At 44.5% G+C, this 26,896-nt stretch overlaps 2 protein-coding genes across 2 annotated transcripts; both read left to right on the top strand.

Annotated features, from left to right (window-relative positions):
* Positions 1 to 151: 151 nt before the first annotated feature.
* On the top strand, positions 152 to 12,629 carry cep170ab (centrosomal protein 170Ab). Its single transcript, XM_076090595.1, has 19 exons — positions 152 to 241; positions 1,706 to 1,851; positions 1,974 to 2,063; positions 2,787 to 2,868; positions 3,081 to 3,136; positions 3,252 to 3,411; positions 3,933 to 4,070; positions 4,189 to 4,641; positions 4,781 to 5,151; positions 5,281 to 5,409; positions 5,493 to 5,625; positions 5,904 to 7,379; positions 7,874 to 8,117; positions 8,198 to 8,306; positions 8,397 to 8,558; positions 9,021 to 9,109; positions 9,460 to 9,553; positions 10,750 to 10,801; positions 10,941 to 12,629. The coding sequence occupies exons 2-19, from the start codon at positions 1,747 to 1,749 to the stop codon at positions 11,186 to 11,188; spliced, it is 4,191 nt and encodes a 1,396-aa protein (XP_075946710.1). The 5' UTR covers positions 152 to 241; positions 1,706 to 1,746; the 3' UTR covers positions 11,189 to 12,629.
* Positions 12,630 to 19,031: 6,402 nt separating this feature from the next.
* Positions 19,032 to 26,430, top strand: pld5 (phospholipase D family member 5). Its single transcript, XM_076090791.1, has 10 exons — positions 19,032 to 19,073; positions 21,006 to 21,142; positions 21,603 to 21,786; positions 22,010 to 22,118; positions 22,550 to 22,677; positions 24,130 to 24,327; positions 25,201 to 25,352; positions 25,474 to 25,639; positions 25,802 to 25,892; positions 26,177 to 26,430. The coding sequence occupies exons 1-10, from the start codon at positions 19,038 to 19,040 to the stop codon at positions 26,428 to 26,430; spliced, it is 1,455 nt and encodes a 484-aa protein (XP_075946906.1). The 5' UTR covers positions 19,032 to 19,037.
* The last annotated feature ends 466 nt before the right edge of the window (positions 26,431 to 26,896 follow it).

The following is a 26,896-nucleotide window of genomic DNA, read 5'->3' as shown; positions in this document are numbered from 1 at the left end:
GGCTTTGCGTTAATTATATTGCTTGTCCAAAATCCCCTATTACTAATCTAATGTGAGTCTCTCTCGTTTACTTTCAGTATTACATAACCTCATGTGCGCTTCCTGTACGAGCACATAGCGCCACCGTGAGGCCACGCCGCAGTGCTGTTGACGGAGCTGGGCTGGGCAGCGGGCTTGCAGCAGCAGCAGCGCTGTTGTTCATAAACCTCATATCGAATGCTGATTGTCCGTAGAGCACCTGGTGAGTTTCATCTCTGTTCCTCTGTTTCATTTGATATCAGGCCGATCCTCTTGTCTCTCGCCGCCGTCTCTGCACCGAGGATGGAGGCGACGGGGAAATGAGCATCGCTGTGTTTGTGCGACAAAAAAAAAAAAAAACCCCATACGTCGTCCATAACGGGAGAGCCTTGGCTGCACAACAGCAAACAGCCTCCATAACCTGATTTACAACTACACGTGATAACTGTTATCCGAAATCTGTCTAAATTAGCCTATATTAGGCGTAAAGAGCGCGCGGACATGGAGAGAGATATTCTGAACGTTAAGGATCAGAACGCTTCAGATGGCAAGTCGGAATAAGCATTCACGACAGACACACTGTAGCTAAACATGTATTTATACCATAATGTGCGTGGTCCTTGTATATCATAAGGTTCCTGAGACGTTCCTCCCCGATATCACCGCTGCACTGAGGCACGGCCTAGCTCATCTAATGTGCAGGCTCTGTCATTGTCCGACTGGAACACAGCGGCCACCGCCGCTTGCAGGCGCACTTGACGTGTTGTCACTTACAGAGGAGATTGTGCAGATATGTCTTTGGAGAGTGGACGGAGCTGTGCGTGGTCAAGCGTCTAAAAGGGAAATCTGGGTCACTAGAAGCCAGGCCAGTGAAAGGGTTAACCGTCCATTCCGCCATAGAGGGGGGGGGGGGGGGGGGGGGGGGGGGGGTAGGGGATCGAGTTGATGCTCTAAAAAAACGAGCCCCAGATATGACAAAGTGTGCGTAATTACATCTCACTAATTCAACCATGGCTTCTCCAGAGCGTGAGTCAGCAAGGCCTGTGTGCTGATGATGCTCCTGCAGACAGAAGGAGGACCGGCTGTTCGTCTCAGTGAAAAGAGCTGTTGTGCTGGTTTCGTGTGCATGAGAAGTCTGACAACTGAATGGGAATCATATGAGAGCATCATGGGGAGCAGAGATGTGGGTTTTCGAGGAAAAACATTATCTTATCGGTCGATTTGCCTCGCTTCCTGCCTCCGTCTTGACCGTGTGTGAGCTATCTCTGACGTTCTGCACAGCATCCAATTAGCTGTCTCTCTCATAATTTAGCCCACATCATCCTCACTTCCTCCTTCTCTTTGTACAATATCTAACTCCTCCAATTTGTTTTGTGGGCGTCTCTGGTGAGTATTCTAATTTGGGAGTTTAGTAGGATGCCTATCTGTAAACTGTTGGTCTTTTTACACTTACAGTTCTTCTCTCATGTTGTTTGCTGCACTACAGCAAAAGATGGGCATGCCAGTGTCCTCGGGTGATACCTGAAATAGAAACTGTGCAGATGACACACACACACAGATGTTTTTTTTCTGTAATTTTGTAAAGCAGCGTGCCTCATTCTCGCCTGTTCACACTGACATTTATCTGTTTATTGATCATGAATAGACTCATAGATAGATAGATAGATAACACTGTTCCTGTTTTCAGGAGGATGCATTAGGGGTCAAAGGTGAGCTAGTGAGGCAGAGATGAGTCTGACTTCCTGGTTCCTGGTGAGCAGCGGGGGGACGCGTCATCGTCTCCCCAGGGAGATGATCTTCGTGGGGAGGGACGACTGTGAGCTGATGCTGCAGGTACAACACTCCTGCAGACACAAGCCTCTGAGCTGTCACTTCCTCATCTACACTGGATTATTATCTGAAGCGCTGGGATTAGCCTTGATTAGCGTTGATTGACTGGATTCTGTGTGATTCAGTCCCGCAGTGTGGACAAGCAGCACGCGGTCATCAACTATGAGCCAAATACAGACGAACATAAAGTGAAGGACCTGGGCAGCTTAAATGGGGTGAGTGCTTCTGTGTCTTCACCGCTTGATATGTTTAGAAAAGAAACAATCTCTGATCTCTGAGAGAAAGTACTATAACCAGAGTCGTATGACATCAATGTGTATATTGTACACTGACACGAGCAGCCTGTGTTCACATCCATCTGCTGAAGGGGAAAGGTTTCTCTCTTCTCACCAGTGGGATGTTGAAACTCCAAGCCTCCAGTGCACATCCACTGAGAATGTACACTTCAATGAAGTAGGTGACATGTTCCAAACATAACATGTCTGAGGGGATCTTAAAGGGATCTGCTGAACTTCATGATTCAGCATCTCAACACTACAGAAGATGTTGTTCGTGTGCACTAAGCTGTCCTCTATCTGTTATACAATGGTTTCTTTTATTTTATTTATCAAACATGTTGCAAGTGTAAATCTACAGAGTTTTTTATTGAGTTTATATTTTGATGAGTATTAACATTATTCTACAAAACTCTTTTCAAATGAGCTTAACTTGTCCATGGGAAATACTACGGGAAGACTAGCAAGATGCCAAAACACATTGTAAAAATAATAAAATAGGTGAAGTGGACGAGGATCCGCCCCAAACGTTTGGTAATCGGTTATTTTCAGTACCAGGTGTTAGAGGCATAATTCAGTTATTACATGAACACTGATGAGATTCAGTGTTCAGCCAGGATCTTAACCCTGTTGTTCTCACTCACTGTCTATTTGTGTTTGCAGACATTTGTAAATGAAGTCAGAATACAGGAGCAAATCTACGTCACGCTGCAAATTGATGACAAATTGAGGTTTGGATACGATATCCTTTGAGTATGATCTTGTGTGTCTGTCAAACCCAGTGGCATGCAGCACAAGCTCAGTGTACATGGACAACACTGTAACTTTATCTGTTCCTAAATAGCTGTGAGTACTCATTGCACGCTGCCTGCTGCATAATAGATACGGTATCAGTGTGTGTGTGTGTATCGCCCTTGCAAAGAGCTCACCGTCTTCTACCTTAACCTGCCTCACATACCAACCTGTTCACTGTGGTGCGAGGGGAGCTGCATATTCCAGAGGAGGCCCTTAAGGTTAGCCGGCACCTTGTGCATGTTCACGTGTTAACGGACAAAGTCATTATGTCGTCTTTATTGTTTTGCCTCCATCTCTCTAAACTGTCCCCTCCCCTTCCCTCCCGTACATCAGCATGAGAAGTTCAGCAGCCAGCTGCAGCTGTGCCAGAAGAAACCTCCAGAGGGGGAGTCGTGTAAATCTGAGGCTAAACTCTCAGAGGCAGCAGCACCAGCGTGTGACGGGGCCTCCGCCAAGCCCCCCGAGGACAGCAGGGTGGAGGATAAGACGACAGGTGAGAAGGACTGAGGATGCACAGGACACAGGGTGCAACGCTGCATGAGCGTATCAAAGACGCAGACATCAGTCTCCCGATGACGCTTTCACAAATAACGTATTGTGACGGTTAGTTATGTTCAAAAGTGTTTCAGTGCTGAAAAGGTTGATTCATTCAGATTCATTTCAATTGTGACTAATTTATCAATCAAAAAATGAAAACATTTGCTGGTTCTTGCTTCTCAAATTTGAGTTTTATATCTTTGAAAACTGAAGACATCTGAGTTTTGGTGAGTTAGTCCGACAACAAAAGATTTTTTTTAGAGTTCGTTTTGTTTTTTGGGAAAATCGGGATTGATGTTCCACAACTTTCTGACCCTAAAATTAAATAAATACATCGATAAACACAAAAAATGTGTGCTTCTAAACCATTAGTAATTGTTTATATCGTCCTTATAGATGCTAAAAGCTGTTTTAGTTGTTGTGAATGCAGTCGTGCCATTCCCATGTAAGATGAAGGTGACTGGTTGTTTTCGCCAGGAGACGGAGCCGTGTTGCACAGAATCACGCCCCTCTACGGTCAGCCTGCCTGGTGGGGAGATACTGACCCTAACAAGCAGCAACCCGGGAGGCCAGAGGAGAAGAGCTCAGATCGGAAGCGAGAGAAAGCTGATACAGGTATTTACAATACTGCAAAAAACAACTTGTGATTGTGAAATATCTCTATTTTACACAACTTTAAATATGTTCAGTCCTGATGAACATATTGCTACATTGCTTGCTTTAATTCTGACAGACATCAAGAAGAGTGCAGAGGTCCCAAAGTCTGCCCCGCAAACAGCATCCAATCAGGAGCCTAGCTACTTTGAGATCCCAACCAAGGATACCGCCTCAGCAGGTAAAGTGAGCGGGGAATCCCCCTCACAAGAACTAGAGGCTGGTGCCTCTTCTGCTGCAGAGGCCATCCATGGCCACGCCTCCTTCACCATCGAGTTTGACCCCGGGGCGTCAGCTAAAGTGACCGTCAAAGACCGAGTGGCAAAGGTTGGACCGGAGACCAGGCCGCGTCCTAAAAGGGCTGTCGGGGAGGAGCTGAGTCCCCTTCAGACAGCCATGGTGGCTGCCGAGGTTAAAGTCGCAGACTGGCTGGCCCAGAACGAGCTGCCGTTGGCTCTGAAAGACACGGTTGCAGAGGATGACGGGGAGAGTGTGAAGAGTGATGTGCCCGTACAACTGAAGAGTCTTAAAGGTGTGTGAAGCCATCTGTATTTAACTTAAGTTATGTGTGTGTTTCCTGCTTGTTTGTATCAGTTAAATTCTATTATATTAGCCTCCTTGTCTCCTACATTCTGACCCCATTACCTTCTTCTCCACCTCTCTCATGCCAGGCAGTAAACATGAGGACGGTACTCAGAGTGACTCGGAGAACGCACTCGGAGAGCAGCGCAGGGCCGCAGCAATGGAGCAACGCTCCTGGGGGCTGTGGGGCGGAGCAGGGATGAAGATCAGAGAGGGTCGCGCTAACGTACCAGAGGGGCTCTTCGCAGAGGAGGACAGCCCCGCTCGGCGTCGCAAAACTTCGACTTCCAAATTGGCAAGTGGGTTCGTGGAGAGGCGACGTGGAGAGGCACCACATCAGCAGAGTGGCCGTGATGAGTGCTATCACCATGGGGATGATTATAGTGACAGAGGGACCTATACCATTGAGCTGGAGAATGGAGATCATGAGGAGGAAGAGGCCAGGAAAATGATTGACAAGGTGGGGAAGAAGAACCGTATAATAAAGCCCCTTGTGTAGAATAAGTTGGGTTCCGATTATATCATAGAATGATCATTTTCATACATGTATGCGTACGCTTGTTTACTTTTGCATGTGTGTATGTTGCAGGTGTTTGGTGTGGATGAGCAGGAGGCTGTGTGTGTGTCCAGGTTGGGGGTTGCCGACCAAAGAGAGAGGCTTACCTCCCAGAGGTCTGGTATGGGGGACAGAGGAAAACCTGGACGCATGGAGACAGAGGTGCAAAAACCTAAAAGCGTTTCAATTCAAGCTTGACAGGTGTCTAAAGACTATATTTGATCTTACATGCTTTCATTGTGCAGGTACTATCTGAGCAGCTGATGGTGGGTGGTCCTCGCTGGGTCTCGCAGTGGGCTACTCTGGCTGCCAGTCACATTAGGACAGACCCTGAGGGATCAGGAGGGGAGAGTCACATCATGGTCACAGAAGACAGAGGTACACAAACATTTTGGTTGGTCAGCTCATTTGAAGCTAAAGTTACATAGTGTGGCTCATGCACATTTTTCAGCATTATACAAATTTCAGATCTGACAATTCACTAAAGTATGAAGAACACAATGACGTCTCATGGTTCATTTAGTAGAAATAGAATCGCTGACCTCAACACCAGTGCATCAACTCTACCAGCATACCACCCACCATTGATATGTAACACCCATTTATCAGAGGATCCACTTTACTAACAATAGTTCGTGTTTTTTCTCTACTTTCAGCTGAAATAAGTGAGTCCAGCCACTCAGCCTCCTTTGCCTCGTCTGGATACACAGAGCGTAAAAGGAGAACCCTGCCCCAGCTCCCTGGTGAGGAGCTCGCCCTCGGAAGGAGGACCCCAGGCGCAGGCCTGCTTACAGATATGGGGGAGAAACAGGACACAGAGCTACAGGAGAAGGAGAGCCAGGAGGAGAAGATGGCCAGGAGAAAGAATCGCTCCAGTCATGGCACTGGAGGTGTGGGCAGTCACGGTGGTAGCCCCAGTCGCTCCTCACCAGCCAAGTCTCAGGACAGTGCTGGCGGGAGATCAGGCCAGTCAGGTGTGTTGGCCAAGCTCCCCCCTCGTCCACTGACCAGCGGGGAAAAAAGAATGGAGGAGGTGTGGAGGAGGAAAAAGGAAGAGGAGAAGGCCAGGGAAAGTAGTGGGAAACCTTTGTTGAGGCAGGAGAGCTTTACTGTGGAGAAACCAAGCTCCAACGTGCCCATTGACCTCAGACCTCGTATCGATGGGCTCACGGGCTGCAGAACTCAGAGTAGGGAGACTGGCATTGACAGTGCCGCACTGCAGAAGGACTCGGACGCTGTGGCAGCCTTTTTAGAGACGACCGTTTCAGACCAAGGTGATCCACCAAGTCAGTCCATTGAAGGCTCCATCTCGCCGGAGTCAGACGTGGACACAACCAGCACAGTAAGCCAGGCTGACGGAGCGAGAAAATTCATCCAGAAACGGCGGACTCTTGCAGGACAGCAGAAGGAGAGAACGGTAGTGTGCTCGTCGGGGAAGGGCCCCGCCTGGAGCAGAGAGACCCAGGACAGGAGGGTCAAGACCAGGGCATCTGGTCCTCCGCAGCCCAGTCGCCCCTGGACTTCCCAGGACCTCACTGATGATGACGTCAACTCCAACTCACTCCTCTCTGACTCCCAGCACACCTCTACACGGGAGTCTAGAAGCTCAAACACCAGAGCCCAGACTGGGTGCACAACTGTGGGGGCTAGCACCAAGTCTAGTCGGGCTAAAACCTCCCAGACCCCAACGTCTACTGCAGCCAGTAAAACCACGAATGCTCCCAAGCCCAGGCCCACCAGGGCGTCCCTGCTGAGGCGAGCCCGGCTGGGGGACTCCTCAGACACTGAAGCAGCTGAGCTCGACCGGATGTCGGTAGCCTCGGAGGCCTCCACCGCTAGTTCCACATCCAGGACAGGCATGGCAAGAAGAGGGATGTCCAGGATAGAGGCTCTGGCGCAGCCGAGGAGGCCGAGGGTGGGCTCCCCGTCAGCCCAGAGTGACTCGGAGGCCACTGTGACAAGGAGTAGGGGTCTAGGGGCCCGAAGCGCTGCAGGTGATTATGCCATCAGACAAGGACCGAGAGGATCCAATGTGACCTCAGTGTCTGGACCCAGAGCCAGGGCTAACAGCGCCTCCAAGCTGCCCGACAAGAATAAAGGCACCTCCTCCTATGGACATGTCCCACCTGCATGTAAGTAGTTACACAGTAAACCATTTTCTTTCAGGTGAAATGGAAATAGTGCTTCCTTTCATGCATTCTGTTCTTTCCGTGTTATGCACAGCCTGTCTAAACAGTCTAATGATCGTGTGTAATGTGAAAGGATTCGCTTGTAGTGACGAATCCACAGAAAATGATCACCCTCGGTTTTTAGCATCTTTCAGCGTTTTGTTTTGTTTTGGGCTACCTCACCGAAGCAAACAGCAGACAGACAGAGTCAGTGACTAGCTAGTGAACATCGTGCAGCATTTAGAAGTTATAGACCTAGATATTGATCTCACCAGTTAGTGGAGACCAGAACAGAGCTAAAGGGAGAGTGAATATTGACTTCAATGTGTCAGGTTGCCAGAAAGGTGGCTCCAAATGAATACTAATATTGCTCTGTGTCTGCAAGCTGTGTAAATAGGCAACTGTTTTCTAACCCTTTCGCCATATCAACCTTAACTTCCATTCTTTCCTGACATTAGCCGGCACTCGGTGGCGCCGCGCGCCTGTGGAGTATGCCTCCACGTCGGAGGACGAGTATGGCTCAAACCGCCACATAGCCAAGCAGAGCCACGCACGCCCGTTCCCCTCCACTCGGGTAGCCCAGCTAGGAGGTTCAGCCCCGGCAACTCCTAATGCTGCAGGCCTGTCTGCCCTGAGGCAGAACTCCAAGGAACAGGACGAGTATATGAGAGACTGGACAGCGCACAGCGAGGAGATAGCCAGGTACGTGGGTGAGAGGTGCTCAGAAAGATGTATTTAACATATATCAGATGGTGATTTCATATTTGTGTTTGTCACATTAGGATTAGCCAAGACCTAGCCAAAGACCTAGCCATGCTTGCCAGAGAAATTCATGATGTGGCCGGGGAGATCGACTCAGTCAGCCCTGCAGCCACTGACCCTGGAGTTCCGGTAGTCAACGCCTTACTACATTTATATTTCTATCTGCCAGATTAGACAACTACAAAATATCAAGATATGTATTTATTTTCTGCTAATCAGATGCAGGAGCGTGTATTTGATGGCAGCTTGAACCTGAGCGGTCCCTCTGCAGAGCCCAGCAGCGTTGTGGAAACCAACGGGCGGTCTGTGGAGCTTCGACCCCGGGGCTCCGGTGGACAGAGCTCCCGCTCCATCCGCCGACAGACATGGAACAGAGAGGATGTTAGTCCCTGTTCTAATATCAACCAATGCTCAAACTATACAGGCACTCTGTGTACCAACAAGGATATTCCAGAGTTTGAATCGTGCACGTGATTCTCTTTTAAGTCTTCATTTAAAGTACGAGTGAGTAGAAATACTCTGTGTTAGTGTAAGCACACCTATAGACTTTATTTCCCACCTCCACAGCAGTTTACTGCTGGAGCATACTGTACGTTTGTTGACAAATTGTGTAGCACGTCAACTTGTCAGTGTGTACCACAGTGAGCCACTAGAGGGAGCTCCCTTCATGCCAACAACAGTACAGTCGCCCCAAAACAGACAAACTGAGCTGATGAGACAGAATATGATTGTAAATGCAAATATAGTCAAAGCTATAATTAAGCTAAATTGCACATAATATTTCACTTTCATTCATGGTATTGTTTGATTAAAAAGTGGCATGTTTGTTTGTTTTGTTATCAGGCGGTGTTGGACAGTTTACTGTTAGCATCTGTTACTCAGCTCTCAACGAGGATTCGTCAGTCTGTCGACAAAACGTCCTGCAAAATCAGGTGAGCATCGTGTTACGTCCTGTGGTTGCATCACTAAACAGGACTGTGCTGCTGCTGTAATTTGGTGTAAATAAAATGCACGTTATACTGAGGAATGGACGGATGCAGGAAAGAGTTGCTGTTGTTAGGACTCCTGTGCGTGTTTGATGTCAGAAATAGGCCAAGCAACACAATTTGAGTGGCACATCACAACGGTTTACACTGACAACCGGCTGCACGTCGTACTAATTATCTCACGATCTACAGAATGAGATCACTCTAACAGTCAACTAATACTTCTATCAAAAAGTATTTAAAGATATGCATGTATTTCTTACTTTGATCTATTTTTGTATCTGCTCGGCCTCCAGGATCCTCTTCAAGGATAAAGAACGAAAATGGGAAGAGATTGAGAACAAGCTGCAGGCTGAGCGTGACTCCTTACTCCTCAAGAGCTCCAACAAGGTGACGAGCACACCCGCTCCTCAGCATGTCTGTGTTATCTGCTGAAGGCCCGTGAAGTAGACAACACGGTGATATTTGTTAGCCACGTTTGCAGCATCCACCTTTTGACTGAAATATCTCAGATTGCCATAAAATTTGGTTCAGACTGGTTGAATCGTATTTACTGTGGTTATCACTCGACCTTTCCTCCAGGGCCACAAAGTCCAAAAAGGTTTTTGGGGAATGTGTAGGGAGGGTTTCAGTAATCGCTCAAAATATTGTGTTTGAAAAAAAAGAAAAACGTGAAAACCATTTTAAAGTCACGCCTGAATGATGATTTGGTATATGATAAAGTAAGATTTACAACTAACACTTTATATATTAGACTCTAATGTGCTGAAGGATGATACACAATATTCACTGTTAACTTTTAAAACAAAATCTGTTCAAACGTTATGTTTGCAAGTGTAAAGAATTGTATTGTGCCCGTTGATTGAGAAGCGTTTAGTATCCGGACAGATTCATTTCAGGGAAGTCTAATCAGCTTAGTATTTGCTTTTTGGCGTTAGTTTGGCATGAATTAATACAAAAAGACAGACACTGAAAGGCCCTTTTATATGGCTACAGTAATGAATTATTTTGCTTCAGTATTTGTGTACGTCAATAATGCATTAGCTTTTCAAAGAGTGAGATTACTGTCATACAGTTTTAAATCCACTCCTTCTCCTCTCTCTGTAATCGTACAAAGCACACGATATCTGATTACTTACAGGAGCAATCATAGTGAGTGCTGACAGTTTGATTTGATCCCACAGACAGCTGTAAATCAAAGACACTTCGGTCGTGCACATACCATTTAGATGACCTTGTTAATTCCCTTTTCGGAGGGCAGAGCACACCGAATATGGTTGTTTTGATGGAGAAAGAAGACCTTTGCGGGTGCAAAAAGTTAAGAGTCCCCAAAACGTCAGCCTCTCTCGGGGGCAGCATCATAAATCCTGCCTTTAACCCGGCCTGGCCTCAAGTGAACCCCTGAAGAGAAATGTCTGTCCACCACAGTCAAAGGGCTCGTAAAGCATTACTGAGCGTACGTGGCACCACTCCCAACTTATTCCTGCAACGAAGAGATGAATGGAGTTGATTTATTTGGTGTGTGACCTTTCCCTTACTTAATCAAATCAACCAATTTAAACGTTTAATTTATGTTCTCTTTAAAGGAGATTTCAACCATTCTTCAAGACCTGAGGAGAGTAGAGAGACAACTGCTCGGTATGGATGTGATGCTTTTCTTTAGTTTTTAGGGAAATATCACACGTCAAATTACAAGTCTGTGTAGTTTGAACTGTCTGGAGCTGTGTTCAATTCAAGAGTACTCATTTCAAATGTTTGTCCTGCGCCAATCTGACAGTAATCGACATGATGGTGGACCCAGACGGCACCCTGGATGCCCTGTCCAATCTGGGCCTGACCAGCCCTCTGACTGAGCAGAAGATGGGCCCTGGGACTCAGCAGGGCTCGTCGGTGTTGCACCCTGGAGCTGAAGCTTCCTCCGGCACAGTCTGCAGGCCTGAAGGACGGGCCACTGAATCCTCCGGGCCTTTAGACCACGCAGAGCGAGACCCAGGGCCCCAACAGGGCCCTAGATCCTACAACTGATACTCCAAGGACATAGTTCAGTGTGCATCCTTTCTGTTGGACATGTCCTGAAGCTGTGAGGTAAGAACATTTAGAGGTATTTGGTTTCAGACGAAGGAGGAGAATGATGCCTATTAGGTGGAAGAGCCTGACTGCGTAAATGTACTTCAAATTGACTCGTGACGGGACTTTATTAAAGTCCAACACTACCAAATAGCAGCTCTCGTCAGATATACAAACGAAAACATTATAAAGAAGCTATGACATAATATACTGTGTGTTTGTGTTGCAGCTCATTCTTATTATCTGTTATCCTTAAAAACATTTGAGAAAAAAACCTGATGTAAAAGATGAGAAGATTTAACGTTAAAGATAAGACACATTAATAAACACATTTATGTTTTTATTACAAGCCTTGAAATCTTTCTGTTCCAATCTTAAGTCCAATGCAGAAATCCAAACTATAAAGGTGCAAAGCTGTCAAAAAAAGGATTCAGCGGAGGTGTATGTCAAGTGTTCTTCTATCCTGCCATAGAATTATTTATTAAAATGAATATATTGTTGGCCTGTTGCGATTGCAATCCCTAAACCTGCCTCAGTAATGATTTTCACCAGAAAAGGCCACGCTGCTTATTTCCTGGGGAAAGAACTGGGTCTGTACAGTACGTACCAGTGTAAATGTTTATTATAGTTCAATTAAACACTCCCATCCATGGCTTTTTTCCTGTGGCGATGTCATTTAAAACCAGTGTATCAAAGATAGACCGTGTTTGTTAAGAAACTATAAAATCAAATGTAGCCCCCAACAGGTTTTACTCTTCCAAATGTATTTTGTCACAAGTGCCCCGGATCAAACAATCATTACAGTTGGAGATGAGAAATGTTAGAGTGTCCTGGAGCTGGAGGTGAACTTTGTTTTGCACATTTCAAGGCCGACATATGTTATTATTCATCTGTGAGTGACCGGGACACGACGCTCCTTTATCGTGTTGTTGTCCTCGACTAGAAGCAAAGCAGGGTGAAAGTCAGCCGGCTGTAGACGAACAGTTTGTCAAATTATTTTCTGATTGCAAACAAGATGTTGTGTTTGAACCAGCGTAGACGGGGGGGCTACCTCCAAGTCCTGCAGCTGCGTATTCCTGTTAACGATGCAATGAAAGGATGGACAGTGTAATGACTGTAGGTTTCCCAGTGTCTTGCCTCATACCAATGTTTACACATGAATGTAACCTGATCAAAACTGTTGGAACATTTTAGCCAAAACGACTTGAATACAGATTGATAATTGCATTTTGTGCTCAGCACCTTCTGTAATTTCTCTTTTATTCTGTTTGAGCATTTGGAGAATTTTTGTTGAGATGTTTTGTATGAAGTTTTTTTCTTTTCTTTGTAATGATGTGTTGACCTTGCAATACCGGTGTATTGTTTGTCTCATTTTCAATAAAATGCATGATAATCATGAGCTATTTTATTTCTTGTCTTTTTCACAGTTTTGATCAAATGTGTGCTGAAATAGTTTTTGACAGCGGTGGAAAGTAACTAAGGACATTTAAGTACTGTGCTTAGTTTCTTACTCGAGTATTTACATTGTTTGCCACTTTACACTACTGCTCCAGCAAGCTGAAAGCTTCACAGTCATTGGTGTCTGCTGGGTGTGTAAACACGCAACTGGTTACTAAGAAATTCGCTAAACTGTTGCGTTTACAACTCGTCGCTGCCCCCAAGTGGACAGAAAAGAGTGCAGAGTAAAAAATCCCATTTTGGTAACTGGCATTGTGGCACATATATTAAAAGTATTTCAGCTCTTCTTTAACATTCAAAAGGAAAGAGGTGTTGAATAAAGTAAGATGAAATTGTCTCAGACATGAGGTCAAACTTGATTCGTCTCGCTCTAAAAAGCTGAGTACTACTTCATCTTCATCACCCCAGAATCCCCTTTTGGCAGCCATCATCCAAAGCTACGACCTCCTAGATCCTTCCTCCACAAGAGGCCCAGTCTCCCCCCTCCCTTCTGGCCTCTTCCTCATTCAGAGGCAAGTATACGTACAACAAATTAGGTTCTTAGAGGCCTCGCTGCCAGAGCCACTGCACTGCTAATTGTATGTCTCCAGCTATTCTGCTCTACTTCCTTAATCCTTAAAGCTGTGTCAGGGTTTTTCTCCCTTGCGAACAACATTCACCGCGGCTGCTGGTGCACATCAGTGCTTCTGCAGGTGTTCCTCCTGAGAGGGAACAGTTTGGCTGAATTGTTCCCACTTAGGTTTAGCAGGTTCCCTGTAGATTTCATTGCCGCACTCAGACTGTTTGCATTTATTGCATATAAATAAAATATTCATATCACTGCAGCATTTTTGGTTTCGAGCTGTCGGTCTGGACCTCCTTAACAATGATGTGTTTATTTGCTCATGTAGACAAATTAAAAATTAAAACGAATATAGGATGTTTGCCAGGTTATGCACAGCATGTGCCCCGTGTACTACTCAGTGTAATTTGAACTGTCATTGATGATTTAGCACCTATGCGGCCTCGGAGTGAATAAGATGTATGATGTTGTGCTGTGTGCATGCAGGATACTGGAAGTATTTACATATTCTGCACCTCCTCGTTGATGCAACTTCATAACTTCATAACTTATGGGGAGGAGAACAACAGGTTAAGGCAGAAAATGAGTTGTCAGCCGATTGAATCCACTTTATGGTCATGCAGTAGCAGTTCACAAACACTTAAGTAGTTACAGTCCATTTGACCTTTACTGTTGAAAAGCTGAAATAGTTATAGTTCAACACTTTGGTAACAAAAGCTTCCTACCAGCATCTCACAAGCTCTTACATTTGCATGTTATATCTGGTTTCTGTACAAAAACAAAAGTATTGCAGCAATACTGGATCAGTGGAATAGTGTTGCTAACCTTCATGCTAAGCTAAACTAATTGGCTGCTGGCTCTGCACTTCTATTTCCTGGACAGATATGAAGTAAACATGAGAACGGTATCAGTCTGCTCGTGTAACTCTCCACAAAAAAAAAGGAAATAAGTAAATATTTATACTTTAAAAGCTGATTTAATCAATTGAAAAGGCTACATGTAGATCTGGAAGTATTGACACAGTGGCCACAGAGGGGTTGTGTTCTGAATTAGATCAGTGCCAAGTACATTTTTCTTGCACCTGCACCTTTTTGTACCCATAATGTAAATTGTGCTTGCTGGAAAAATCTTCAGTCACCTTGTTTGTGTGTGTGTGTGTGTGTGTGTGTGTGTGTGTGTGTGTGTGTGTGTGTGTGTGTGTGTGTGTGCCACTTTTATAGCAGGCAGATGGCGTCTCTAGAGACCTGTGCAAAAGGTTTCTTAAGGTGAGGCTACAGTGCTTCCGGACGTCTCTGCCAGGATCAGTATTCTGTATGTGAGGTGTAAATGGGAGAGATTAGATTTCATACAGTGTGTGTGTGTGTGTGTGTGCGTGTGTGTGTGTGTGTGTGTGTGTGTGTGTGTGTCGTCATGTCTGATACTGTCCACACACTTTTCTCTATCAGATTACTCTCTTTCACTGTCTGCTTTCTTCCCGTCTTGTCCAGCGCAGCAAGTCCTGTTGCACCTATAGGCCCCGTCTAGAAGCCCAACTGCATACACACACACACAGAAGGACACGCGCACACACCCTCCCTAACAAGTGTGTGAGAGTGTGTGCACGCATTGCTGCTCAAACAGACGCACTGTAGTTCAGACGGCACAGAGACCAATAGTGGCTGATTCAGCTACTGAATGATAGATAGCAAAGAAAAGCAAGCAGACGGGAGTGACAGCCTTTCTGTGTGCGCTTGGCTGTGAGTGTGTGTGTGTGTGTGTGTGTCTGTGTGTGTGTGTGTGTGTGTGTGTGTGTGTGTGTGTGCATCAGACTGTCTGTACCCCCAGCAGACAGCAGCACACAGGTCATCAATGGAACTGTCAGATGATCCAGCTCGAGGGGGCAAGAGGAGGCTCCCCCAGCGCTCCTGTCCTGTGTGTCCTAAATGAGAAGCAGCAGCTACAGTGCTGTCCAGCAGCAGGGCTCCTCCGTATCCATCTGTATACGTTGCAGAGAGCTGCTGGAACAGGTGAGATAACTGTCAGGTACATCTTAAATTAGCCTCAGCTCTGGAGAATTGCAGCTGGAGAAGTGTGCAATTGAGCTCTGATGCCTCCAATGACAATCGATTACCACTGCTGCCACACACCCAGTACACACCGACACAAAGAGATGCAATCCTAACTAGTATGTATATAGAATATTTACAGCTGGTCTATGGTCTGTGATAAAATCAGCTCATGTGCACAACTGCACACGGGCTCCGGCACACTAAGTTCACACTAGCGACACACTTCCCATGCATCTATCCAAAGGTTGGAAACTTTGAAATTACAGTAATAACTAGCGATTGAGACCATAAACTCATGTTTTCAATGTTTACTGAGGTAATAACTCAAGCGAGAAGTAGAGTCATTTTCTCATAGACTTCCATACAATCAGACTTATTTTTGCAGCCAGAGGAGTCGCCCCGTGCTGGTCGGTAGAGAGAATGCTAGTTTAAGACACTTCCGCATTGGCTTCACTCTTAAGAACCGGAGGTTGCCCCTTGGTCTGCTCAGGGCCTACGCCTACAATGATGACGAAATTTAACATTCCCATACTTTTATACAAACCTTTGGCTTTAGAGAGTGTACTCCGCTGATTATTGCAATCAAAACGTAGCTGCCTCTGAACCTAAAGTGAGGTGAACTTACCCAGGAGTGAGTTACAGTTGCAGAGGCGAAGCTAGTAGATCCGGCACTCTGCTGTGGACAAACACGCGCTGATGGGGCTTTCTGTACAACACAACCTAACGGGGTGACTTCTTACTGCTGGATCCCTATTTGCACCCTATCCACAGTCCCTTTGGCACTTGTCCCAGCTGTCTCCCGTTGCATTGCGCCCAATCAGCCTTCACGTCCTGTGCACACATGGAGACCTGCTGTTGAACCTTTGGTGTGAAGGTGAAACACCTTTATTGAGGCGTCCTTCATTGACACTCACAGGGCTGTGTTTGGATAGGTTGAAACAACGTCATCAAACCTTACTAAAATGGCAAAGACAAGACACCTTGTTCTTTCACCACCAGACACTGTGTGCATGAATATACCTTCACCTGGTGTAGGCCCATTTGCTAATCTCAATGTCCCTTGCAGTGTGGCTCTTAAAGATGAAGTCTGTTTTAAATTGGTCTCTTGTGTTGGAGAACTGTTCTGTACATCATCAGATAATGATGCCCTGTACGGAGAGTCAGGAGGGAATAGGAATAACTCTCAACTGCTCTCCGGCAAAGAGCGCCGCTTGAGAAGTGTACAGATTGCAAAGAGCTCTTAAAGCTCTTCAATATAACGGAGAAGAAACTGGACTGGTAGGCGTTTCATACATTAGTATTCAATATTGCATCACGGTGGTGACTGTGCAGTTGGTAAATTGTTTATGTCAACAGTTTCTTGGTGTGACCGCTGCTGTTAAGCCGGGGATCTCGTCTGTGATGTTGCTCAGCCCTGTGGTTCTGTCTCAGTTAATGGTCAGTGCTCACGATGGTCAGGGAAACAGTGAGAACCCCTTCCTGTTTGAATGTTGTTCCGACCCTATATCTGCAGCTTTGGGAGCATTCACCTCTCCTGGGAAATGGTCCAAACTTTTCTGTCTCTTCTGTCTCACTTCTTGCTCTCTCTTCTTCCCTTACCGACAGGCTGACGTGCAGAGGGCACCTGGCACAGACAAGCACAGCAGGTGTCACTGCTGTGACTTTGTTCCTTGTTGCTACTGATATCTCTCTGGAATCTCACACAGTGCTCCACAAGTCCTTATAATTAAAAATCATATACTCTACATTGTTCATGAGCATGCCAATGAGATAAATTAAGCTTTTTCAAGCAGTGCAATTTGAATATACTGAATATAATAAGACTACTGCTGCATTCACATGGAATAATAATAATAATAAAATAGTAGGGATGCACCGATACCATGTACAAGTACAAATACTTACATTTGAGTACTTGACGATACCGAGTACCGATATGAATACTTAATGAAATCATTACAGTTAACAATGACTTTGAAAACATGTTTTATTTTTGTCACTTTCTAACAGTAACAAATTAAATACAGAACATGATGCTGTTGTTGTCATTTTATTGTGTTTTCCGGATACAAACAGAGCGTAGTTCTTTGCAGTAGGGATGTTGAACTGTGCCATCAATTTAAGCTGCTATGAGGAACTTTTAACTGATTAGGAACCAATTTAACGCTGATGCGTCTTTGTGACCTACATGAGTAAGACCATCAGCGAGATGATTGGCCGGGTGGCTAACTAGGCTCAACTGACGGAAGGATAACGTCACTCTTCCGTTGTGGTATCGGGTGCAGTTGTACCGGAGTACTTTCACAAGTACTGTGTCTCAGTTGTTTTTATTTTCTGCCTCTCAGTCCCGTCTCCAGCCACGTCCCACGGCCCCTGCATTGTCATTCCCCATCCATCCACCAATAATTGATATCATTTAAACTGATAAGCTATTTAAAAATTAAAGCTGTCATGAATGGGTATATACTTTTCGATCTCACTTTGGCTCTCTGTGATGTTTTCCATGTTTACCGCCTTAGTTGAACATGCTAGCATGCTAACATGTTCACAGCAACAATGCTAATATGCTGATGTTTAGCGGGTACATTGGTTACTACATTCACTATAGACAAAGAACACCTGAGGCTGATGGAAATGTCAGTTTTGCAGGCATTTGGTCTTCCAAGTATTGGACAAATTCGAATTTGCAGCTGATAATTGCACTTATTAGTATAATTCTTCCTGAGGGAAACATGAATATACCAAATGTCATAGCAAACCATCCAGTAGTCTGAGTAGAAAACGTTTCAAGAACTCTCCTCGTATCATTCCCTCATTACTCTCTCGTCCCCCATTAGGTCCTCCCTTTACTCCCTGGACAGTGTGGGACTCATAAACACAACAGCAGCTTGCCTGCAGTCAGCAGCATATGTTGTTTTCTGCTGTTAGGCGATGCTATAATCCTCTGTGAGAAAAGGGCAAATACAATGGGGGAAGAAAGTGTTTAACATTTCATCTCCCCCCACCGAGGCCCTGTAATGTACTTCTGTGCCAGAGGAAGAGGCAGAGTTTTAGATTTCAAGGTATATATATATATATATATATATATATATATATATAACATGAATGAGTGCTCTGGAATCTGGTGCATTAATGAAAAGCACACTTATTACACCGATTTAAACACAGTGGAGATTAAAGCAGACAATGCTGCTGATTTATGAGTTATTAATGGGAGGTATAGGACTTTTCTTTAGTCTACACTGGGCAGAACTGAGACGTGTGTGTGTGTGTGTGTGTGTGTGTGTGTGTGTGTGTGTGTGTGTGTGAGGAGGAGGAGGAGGAGGAGGAGGAGGGTTGCTGGGGCTCGGAGCTTCAGCTCTGTATTGGCTGTTTGAACGAGAGGGGTTGGGTCTTTCTCCATCTCTCTCACCACCTCCACCGAGAAGCAGAGAGTGAGCAGCACGGGTATAGGCAGCTCTCACACACACACACACACACACACACACACACACACACGCAGCCAGAGGCTGGAAGAAGCATGTCAGGACATGGGACGGACCAGGATTCGAGGTGCACACACACATACCTTCCAGGACAGTGAGGAACCAGCAGGATGAAGACGGTGGCAAAGAGTGAAGACATCAGAGCAGGACAGGCTACGAGTGGGTGCTGAAGACAGAGAGACAGACAGACAAAGATGTGTGACTGAGCTGCAGTGTCCCCACCTGTCAGAGAAGTTTGAAGGAGTGCTGCTCTCATGGCGGGACCGACCACACAGCAGGAGCCCTTGAAGGTGATGTTTCCTGCCCTCAACTACACTCTGCATCTATTTAACATGTGATATTACTCTTAATTTGTCTGTTTGTGGGATTTTAGTGCATGTTTTTCTTTAGCTTTTCTTGCTGGCTTCCATAACATTATTTATTCATTGATTGATTTGGATGAAGCCCTAAATTCATTCCATGGGTTCTTCAATTATCCAGTAAAACGCATGCATGTAAAATAAACCCAGTTAGGGCTGTGACTTTACAGTTTCATTATCAATTCATTAAGAAATTGTTTCTTTGAATATAATCAATTAAGTAGTCTGTCAAATGTCAGTAAATCGTATATATCACAAATGTCCCAGTGCCCAAGAGGCCATCTTCAAATTCCTCATAGAAATTAAATTTACAATGATATAAAACAGAGAAAAGAAGAAAATACATTTGGGAAGCTGGAACCAGCAAATATTTGCCATTTGGCTTCATAAATAATATATTTGATTATATTGATTATCAAAATTGTTGCCAATAAATTTTCAATTAATGATTCAGTCTATGAAGTGTCAGAGAATTGTGCAGAAAATGACCATCCCAATGACCCAGTGCGTAAGGGGAGGTCTTACAATAGCACAAAACTCAAATTAATTTAATGCACAATGATATAAAACAGATAAAAGAAGGAAATCCCTACATTTTCTAATATTTGGCATTTTTGCTCGATAAATGAAAGTGATCCAAAACAGCTCTGGAAACCTATTGTGTGTGTTTTAATGAAGGAAATATTGCATCTCACTGCATCAACTGTAAGTTTTCATTCTGTATCATGAGTTTATATTTCCTATAGCAGCCATGTACACATCCACAAGTCAAGCATGGTCCTCGACTCTGCTAAATGTGATGAAGAGATCAGTGGTCTCAGTGGACAGCAGATGGGGTGTGAGGTGTATCCGGTCTTTCAGCCTCGTTGCCTGAGACAGACAGTGTGGGGAAGAGTGGGCAATCAAGTTGACAAACACCCTCCGACCCCCATCTTCTCTCTGATGCTGTGTGTTCTTGTTTTTGTTTTATCGTACAATTTATTTAAAAACATGAAGTTGTAGCTGGGAGACGTCTTTTAGAGACTACTGCTCATGCTGCCAAACTAATCAGTGGTATACGATTCATTTGATTGATTGAACACAACAAAAGAGAATGTACAATGTGATGCGATGACTGCTTACAAAACCGATGCAGCCAAACAAGGCAGGGAATGAGACGGTGAAAATCTGTGTTCGTAAGCGGAACAGAAGTGCCGAACTGCACTTTTAAAACAGTGGAAATCAAGACTCCTCGGGCTGGATGAGGGCAACAAGGCTGCTACTTCATAACCACTGACCCCACTGAACCCAACCCTTATTACAAGTATACCATATAATGCCGCACACATACATGCACACTAATATAGACTTTGATATTGCTTGTCATAAAAGCGACACTGAGCGTGCCCCTGCTGGCCCAGAGGTCATAAAATCCCCTTCAGCTGGGGATTCGCTTCAACAACAAAGCAGACAGTACACAGAAAAGCATGAACCAGAGTCTCCAGTATTCCTTATCGTTGGGCTTTAGTGTGCATCAGCCTTCAGCTGGAGAGCGTTACACTTCACTTGTCCTCTGCTCCGTTGCATAAAGTAGGATTTGTGAAGCTGAGGGGGTTTCGCTCCAGAGCTCTGAATTTCTCTGCAGCCAAGTTGTCAAATCAAGAATCTCTACAGTCAGGAGAAGACAGATATCCAAACCGCTATTCAATGATATTGAATGACAACATTATCATTTAATAATGATAATATCATTTCCTTTTTGTACTCCACCCAAAACTTAATGTCAACGGCTTCACTGTGAGTTGTTGCCCTGTTATTACAACAGCAGAAGGGTCCTACAGTGCTGCAGATCATGCTCTTGTCTGTGTCTAACTCACCTTCCAGACCCAGCAGAAGTGCATTGCCATCTTTGCCCTTCTCTGCTGCTTTGCTGTGGTGGTGGCGCTGATCTTCTCATCAGTGGACATTTGGGGGGACGATGAGGACGGTATCACAGAGGAAAACTGCAGCAGAGACTGCGGGTAAGATGCTCTGCAACTGCATCAAATGTTATGCAGGAGAAGCAGAGGTATCATCTTTTTTTATTCCACGCATTTTTATTTCCTTCGTCGAAACCTACATTACCCACAATGCAACTAGACTGTCAACAATTTGGTCAGAGATTCTCATATGCTGTGCTAGTGGCAGCTTTTGTAGCCTCAAGATAAGATGAGAAGTGGACTGGTCACCCTCTCTCACTCTCCACCCGTAGATTTCTTTTATGTTTAAACTTGTAGTCTTCAGCCCGACACTGACTCAAGTGACATCACATTTGAGGCAATATATATCACATTTCATGCAGTACCCTCTGGAGCCACAAAAGGCTTTATACAACTTTTCGAACACATGTAGTTAGTAGGACTCCTAAAGACGTGTAAACAGACTTTGATTGTTTAGTTCCACTTTAAGGCTCCAGAAACTCAAGACGTGTGTTAATTTCAGCATTGTGCTTGTGGAGAATATTCCAGACGACCTCTTTCTCCCCATGGATGGCAGACCCCACCTCCCTCTCTCTGCTGGCTTTCATACATTGTTGGACAAGGCAAAGCACTCAGTTGAGGTGGTCTCACCTGTCTGGGCCTTAAACCCCTGGGACCTCGAAACAACGCCAAGCTCTGCCAAACAGGTACAAAGTCACGGCAGACAGTCTGAATATATCCCACTGCATTCAAGCAGAGCATGAAGCAACTGCATTCCCCAGGTGTTGTTGTAAGGGGTAATGCCCTAATTATTTTCCCGTAGCTCTCAATGAGGTTAATCCTGCTGAGATCTATAAGCATCGCCCTTTTAAGGGACAACCGGAAGCACTGCTCAACAACAGTAATACAGAACATCACTCTCCTCCTCAGGGTCAGCTGTTGTTCCAGAGACTGCTCAGCCTGAAATCTCGTGGGGTGAAACTGAAGATTGCCAGCAGTCTGACTAACTCTGCTGAACTGAAGACCTTGGCAGCACACAGTGAGTGGCTGTCATATTTTCATGTTATAAAAGCGATTTGATATGCCACAGTAACTTTCCAGAATGAAGATTTGTAGCTCCTAACAACTCACCCGATGACATTGTCTGTGCACAAACCAGTTTTTAAAAGAAGAAGAAGGATTTAATTAGTGTTTTGATAGATGTAGGCTCATTTACACACCTGAGCCCCATCCAGCGCCTCCACAGCAAGGGTCATACAACCTTCACCATGTCTGCCAAACTTCACAATGAAGGTCAGAAAATGATAAATGTGTTGATGTACCTGGCTGGTTTCCTTTCAAAGCCTTTTGCATCTCTGCCTGCCTGCTTTGCCCACATGTCCGTCAGACACTCCACGGCCCATTTCCACGATTCTCTCCAGCTCATTCTACCACCACTCTGCGTTTGTCTCTCTGTCTCACGCTATCCAGATGCAGAGGTTCATTTTGTTAATATGACAGCTTTTACCAGAGGAGGACTGCATTCCTCCTTCTGGATAGTGGATCGGAGGCACATTTACATCGGGAGCGCTGATATGGACTGGAGGTCACTCTCCAAGGTAACAACCGACATTCGGCAACATGAGTGTGCAGAGTAAAGTCCGACCAGAGGATGAGTGAGCTGCTGCAGTTAGGTGTGTTCAGATCTGCACTTCTTTTCTGGCCTCAATACGGCTACAGCAGAGTCTGGTCTCTCAATAATACAAGCTGGACAAACTTAATTAAATGATAACATTTGCACTCCACGGGGACTTAAAAGACAGTCAGGATTAGTTCCACTCTACAACCTGTACCTTTTTATGCAATTACTCCAGCCACTCTTAATGGGCATCGGGGATGATTTAAGATTGCTGTCTGAGGCAGGCCAGAGAGGCAAGTAGCATTTCACTTTGCATTTAGTATGTAATTCACTATATTACAATAGAGGAGGAACCAGGGAGCATTAGCACGCTACTACTTGAAGCGATTAGCTGGCACTTTTCATGCTTCAGCGCGGGCTTGAGGAAGAACTGCTGTTTGGTGGGATTAACTAAGAAGCCAGAGGGAAGGAAGAGACACATGAATGATGACACACACACACACACACACACACAAATGATGGAAGGGAAGGTAGGAAGAGTGACAAAAAGAGAGCAAGTCAGATACTCACTATATAAATGGTAGGAGAATAGACTTGATACCTCTGTGTGCTTCCTTCTGGGTCACTCACCAAAATAGAATAAACACAAAACAATAATTAAGGACCAGGTGAGATTATATATTTAGAACTCTTGTTTGCTGCGTGTAGCTTTGGTCCAGACTGAAAAACAACGATTGAATGGATTGCAATTAAAGTTTGCACATATAAGCATTCTGCCCAGAAGAGGAATCCTGTTGACTTTAGTGACCCCTGAATGTTCCTCTAGCGCCATCATGAGGTTGATGTTTGTAGTTTTGAGTAAAATGTCTCAACAGCCAATAGATGGATTCTCATTCAATTTGGAACACGTAATAATTTCTTAAATAACTTCACCTCACCTCTTCATCAAGCACCATCATGGAGTCAAATTGTGTCCAATACTTGCAAAACTAATGTCATTCCCATCAGCCTCAGCTGTTAGTGCCAGTTAGCGAATGATAAAATGCTAGAATGTATAATATTTACTATGTTCACCATATACGATAAATATTATACCTGGAAAACGTGAGCATGTTAGCATCGTCATTGTGAGCATGTTGGTGTGCTTATCTTAGCATTCAGCACCACAGTGCCTATAGCCTCACAGAGCCAAACCAAGACACCCTGATCCTATTGTAATATTATAATAGAATCAATTCTATTAGATTATCAAATCCTCTCACAGAGTTACTATTATCACTCTAAGATCAGCAGCACTTTGCCTTTTATCTAACTCTAATTCCTTTGTCACATTGTGAAAGCATATGTCTGTCCAGTGAACACACGTACACACAGACTGCAACCTTTCTGCTGCGTCACCTTTTCCTGTGTGCTTCCTTCTGACACCCCACAGAGGAAAGAACTGGGGGTGGTGGTGTATAACTGCAGCTGTCTGGCTCTGGACCTCCACCGAGTCTTTTCGTTTTACTGGCAGCTCCACGAGAGGGACTACATCCCCTCTATCTGGTCGAAGAAAGTTACAGCCCTGTACGGGAGGCACGACGCCCTGGAGCTACAACTCAACGCCTCAGAAGCCACTGCTTACGTGTCTGTGAGCAACGACTTTGTTGTGCATCCGTATATTCTGCATGTTAACACATGAAGTGACTCTACACAAAACTCACAAACCACAGGTTGTGTGCTAATCAATTATTCAACTGTTTTATATTCCTCTTAAGGCACCAGCTGCCTGACTCTGGACTAGACGGTGAATGTCTTTATGAAAGTTTCATTGCCAACTAACAGCAGACACGCGCAGCGGGTGATTAATCATGTTAATACCACGCTGAGGAGCATCTTGAGTCTGAATATCTCAGTACCTCAGCCTAATTTGACAGTAATGAATCTTGTTACCCTCTAAGCGACAAGATGCCTACCAGTTGCATTTAGGACATTCATCATCCTACAGGAACTAATGGAGCCGCGCTGGCAGAAGCTGCTGGCAACTCCAACCTGCTGTTGTGCCTCGCTTTAGTGTGTCTTATTGTTTTCTTGCCCTTTACTTTGTCAAAATGTTACACTGAATCTGTCAGACATTTTGGAAAATTATGTATCCTAATTATGTTGACCTTATCAGCGTAACATTTTACAGTGGGGTGTAAATTAGTTTGTTGAATTGGGACAAACTCAATATCAAAAGTCAGCCAAAATAATTTTGAGACTTTATTGTCCCCCAAGGGGAAATTCTTTTCCACAGCACTGTAGTCATCAGAGAGCAGTACATACAACAGCACACAGTGAGCACACACTCCGGCCTGTTCAGCGAGGGCTGTTGTTTAAGGCTATGGCTGTGGGCATCAGGTTTTCCCCAAAGCAAGCCCTTCTGCACCCAACGAGCAGAAACTCACCTTTCAGTTCTTTGGTTTTCATAATTTCTATTACATTTTGGGTACAAACCTGTCTGAATGATGTCTCCTGTCTGCAGACCTCTCCCGAACTCTTCTGCGCTAGAGATCGCACCCGAGATGTCGATGCCATCTATCAAGTCATCCAGAGTGCAAAGACATTCATCTTCATATCTGTGACGGACTACCTCCCTCTGTTGAGCAGGAGCTTCAGAGGAACGTCAGTCACAAGGTATATTACAACTATTTCTGAGAGCTTTGAAATAAATTGAGACATAGTTTCATGTGACGGATTTATTAACTGTGTGTCATTGCCTTTAGATTATAAAACAGTGTCTCATTGGTTCCAATAGGTACTGGTCACCTATTGATGAGATGATCAGAGAGGCTGTGGTACTGAAAGGAGTCAGAGTTCGCCTGCTGATAAGCTTCTGGAAGAAGACCCACCCCCTCACCTTTAACTTTGTCACCTCCCTCAAGTCGCTCTGCATGCAGCTGCCCAACTGTTCGGTGGAGGTGGTGCGTGACTTGACAGTTTCTCCAGATATGTTTCATTAAAGCTGTAGTTTAGTATTTGCAGTGAGCTTCTTGACTTTCTCTAGATTCTTTATTCTTGCATGTTACATTTAGAATAAGTGTGGTATGTTTACACACTGATCATGATCAATACATTATTTGCAGAGGTTTTTTAGTCACAAGGAGAAAGAGGATGATATTCAACACGGACTCAACCACAACAAGTACATGGTTACCGACAACGCTGTCTACATTGGTAGGCAACGTACACTATTTGCAATTTATTCATTTTACTTTTACATTTACATGTTTTCAAGATATGTCAGAATGTTTTCATGCTGAGTGCTGTTTCAACAACGTTACACAGAAGACTTAAAGGACTCGTCTAAATCACAGCAAGGAAGTGAATGGTGTTTTTCCAAATGGAAAACTATAACTTTAGTTTGCAAGAAGAAAAGCCCAGTACAGTGCAACTTAGGAGTCATTATTTCTCGCGATAATACACAGACACAATATCTTAGATTTGCTGTTTCTCCACAGGGAACCACGACTGGGTCGGGAGTGACTTTGCCATCAACACAGGAGTCGGGCTGGTGGTCAAGATGAAAAATAGCCTTGAAGGCAGGGGAGTCCTGGAACACTTCAAGGCTGCTTTTGAGAGAGACTGGAGGTCACGTTACGCTAAGAGTCTTCAAGGAAACAAAGATCAACTGAGATTCAGAAACCTGCATCAAGTGAAAAGGAATCTGCAGACTGAGGAGGAAAAGGAGCGGAACGACCCTTTATCATTATAAGCATAGAACGTCCGTCTATATCCTCATCGGGCTGAATATACAACATATGTACACAATATGAGAATGTGACGTGCACTGTTAGACTTGACATTCATTTTGTGACATTATTTTAATATATTCAGATGCAATCAACAAAGACAATGTTTGAAGTAATAAGTTGACTCACTACAGTTGCAAGTTACAGTAACGATATCTAACTACTTCATTAAATGTTGACTGTTATATGAGCATGCTATGCTGCATGAATATTGAAAGCAATATTCAAATTCAATCTATATATATTATGACAAGCAATATGCTGATTATAAAATCAATATGCTCTATGTGAATCTTATTTAAATCCATAAACATATCCCATCAAACTCACCAAAATAAATCATTTAGTATTTAATGATGATGTAATATTTTTGTTGACAGTTTTAATTTGTATTTTACAAACATTTTAATACTTTTTGCATCACATTTA

Source organism: Anarhichas minor, unplaced genomic scaffold (genome assembly GCF_050575085.1).
Source record: "Anarhichas minor isolate MPS153535 unplaced genomic scaffold, ASM5057508v1 ptg000012l, whole genome shotgun sequence".
Taxonomy (NCBI): domain Eukaryota; kingdom Metazoa; phylum Chordata; class Actinopteri; order Perciformes; family Anarhichadidae; genus Anarhichas; species Anarhichas minor.
Note: the sequence above shows the minus strand (reverse complement) of the source record. Positions and strands in the feature narration are given on the sequence as shown.

What these genes read in the sequence shown, in the direction of transcription:
- cep170ab (XM_076090595.1), top strand. Translation starts at nt 1,747, where the DNA reads ATGAGTCTGACTTCCTGGTTCCTGGTGAGCAGCGGGGGGACGCGTCAT. An exon ending in TGGACATGTCCCACCTGCAT is followed by an intron (nt 7,380 to 7,873) that starts GTAAGTAGTTAC and finishes TCCTGACATTAG; the next exon opens with CCGGCACTCGGTGGCGCCGC. An exon ending in AGACATGGAACAGAGAGGAT is followed by an intron (nt 8,559 to 9,020) that starts GTTAGTCCCTGT and finishes TTTTGTTATCAG; the next exon opens with GCGGTGTTGGACAGTTTACT.
- pld5 (XM_076090791.1), top strand. Translation starts at nt 19,038, where the DNA reads ATGGCGGGACCGACCACACAGCAGGAGCCCTTGAAG. An exon ending in CCAACTGTTCGGTGGAGGTG is followed by an intron (nt 25,640 to 25,801) that starts GTGCGTGACTTG and finishes CATTATTTGCAG; the next exon opens with AGGTTTTTTAGTCACAAGGA. An exon ending in CGACAACGCTGTCTACATTG is followed by an intron (nt 25,893 to 26,176) that starts GTAGGCAACGTA and finishes GTTTCTCCACAG; the next exon opens with GGAACCACGACTGGGTCGGG.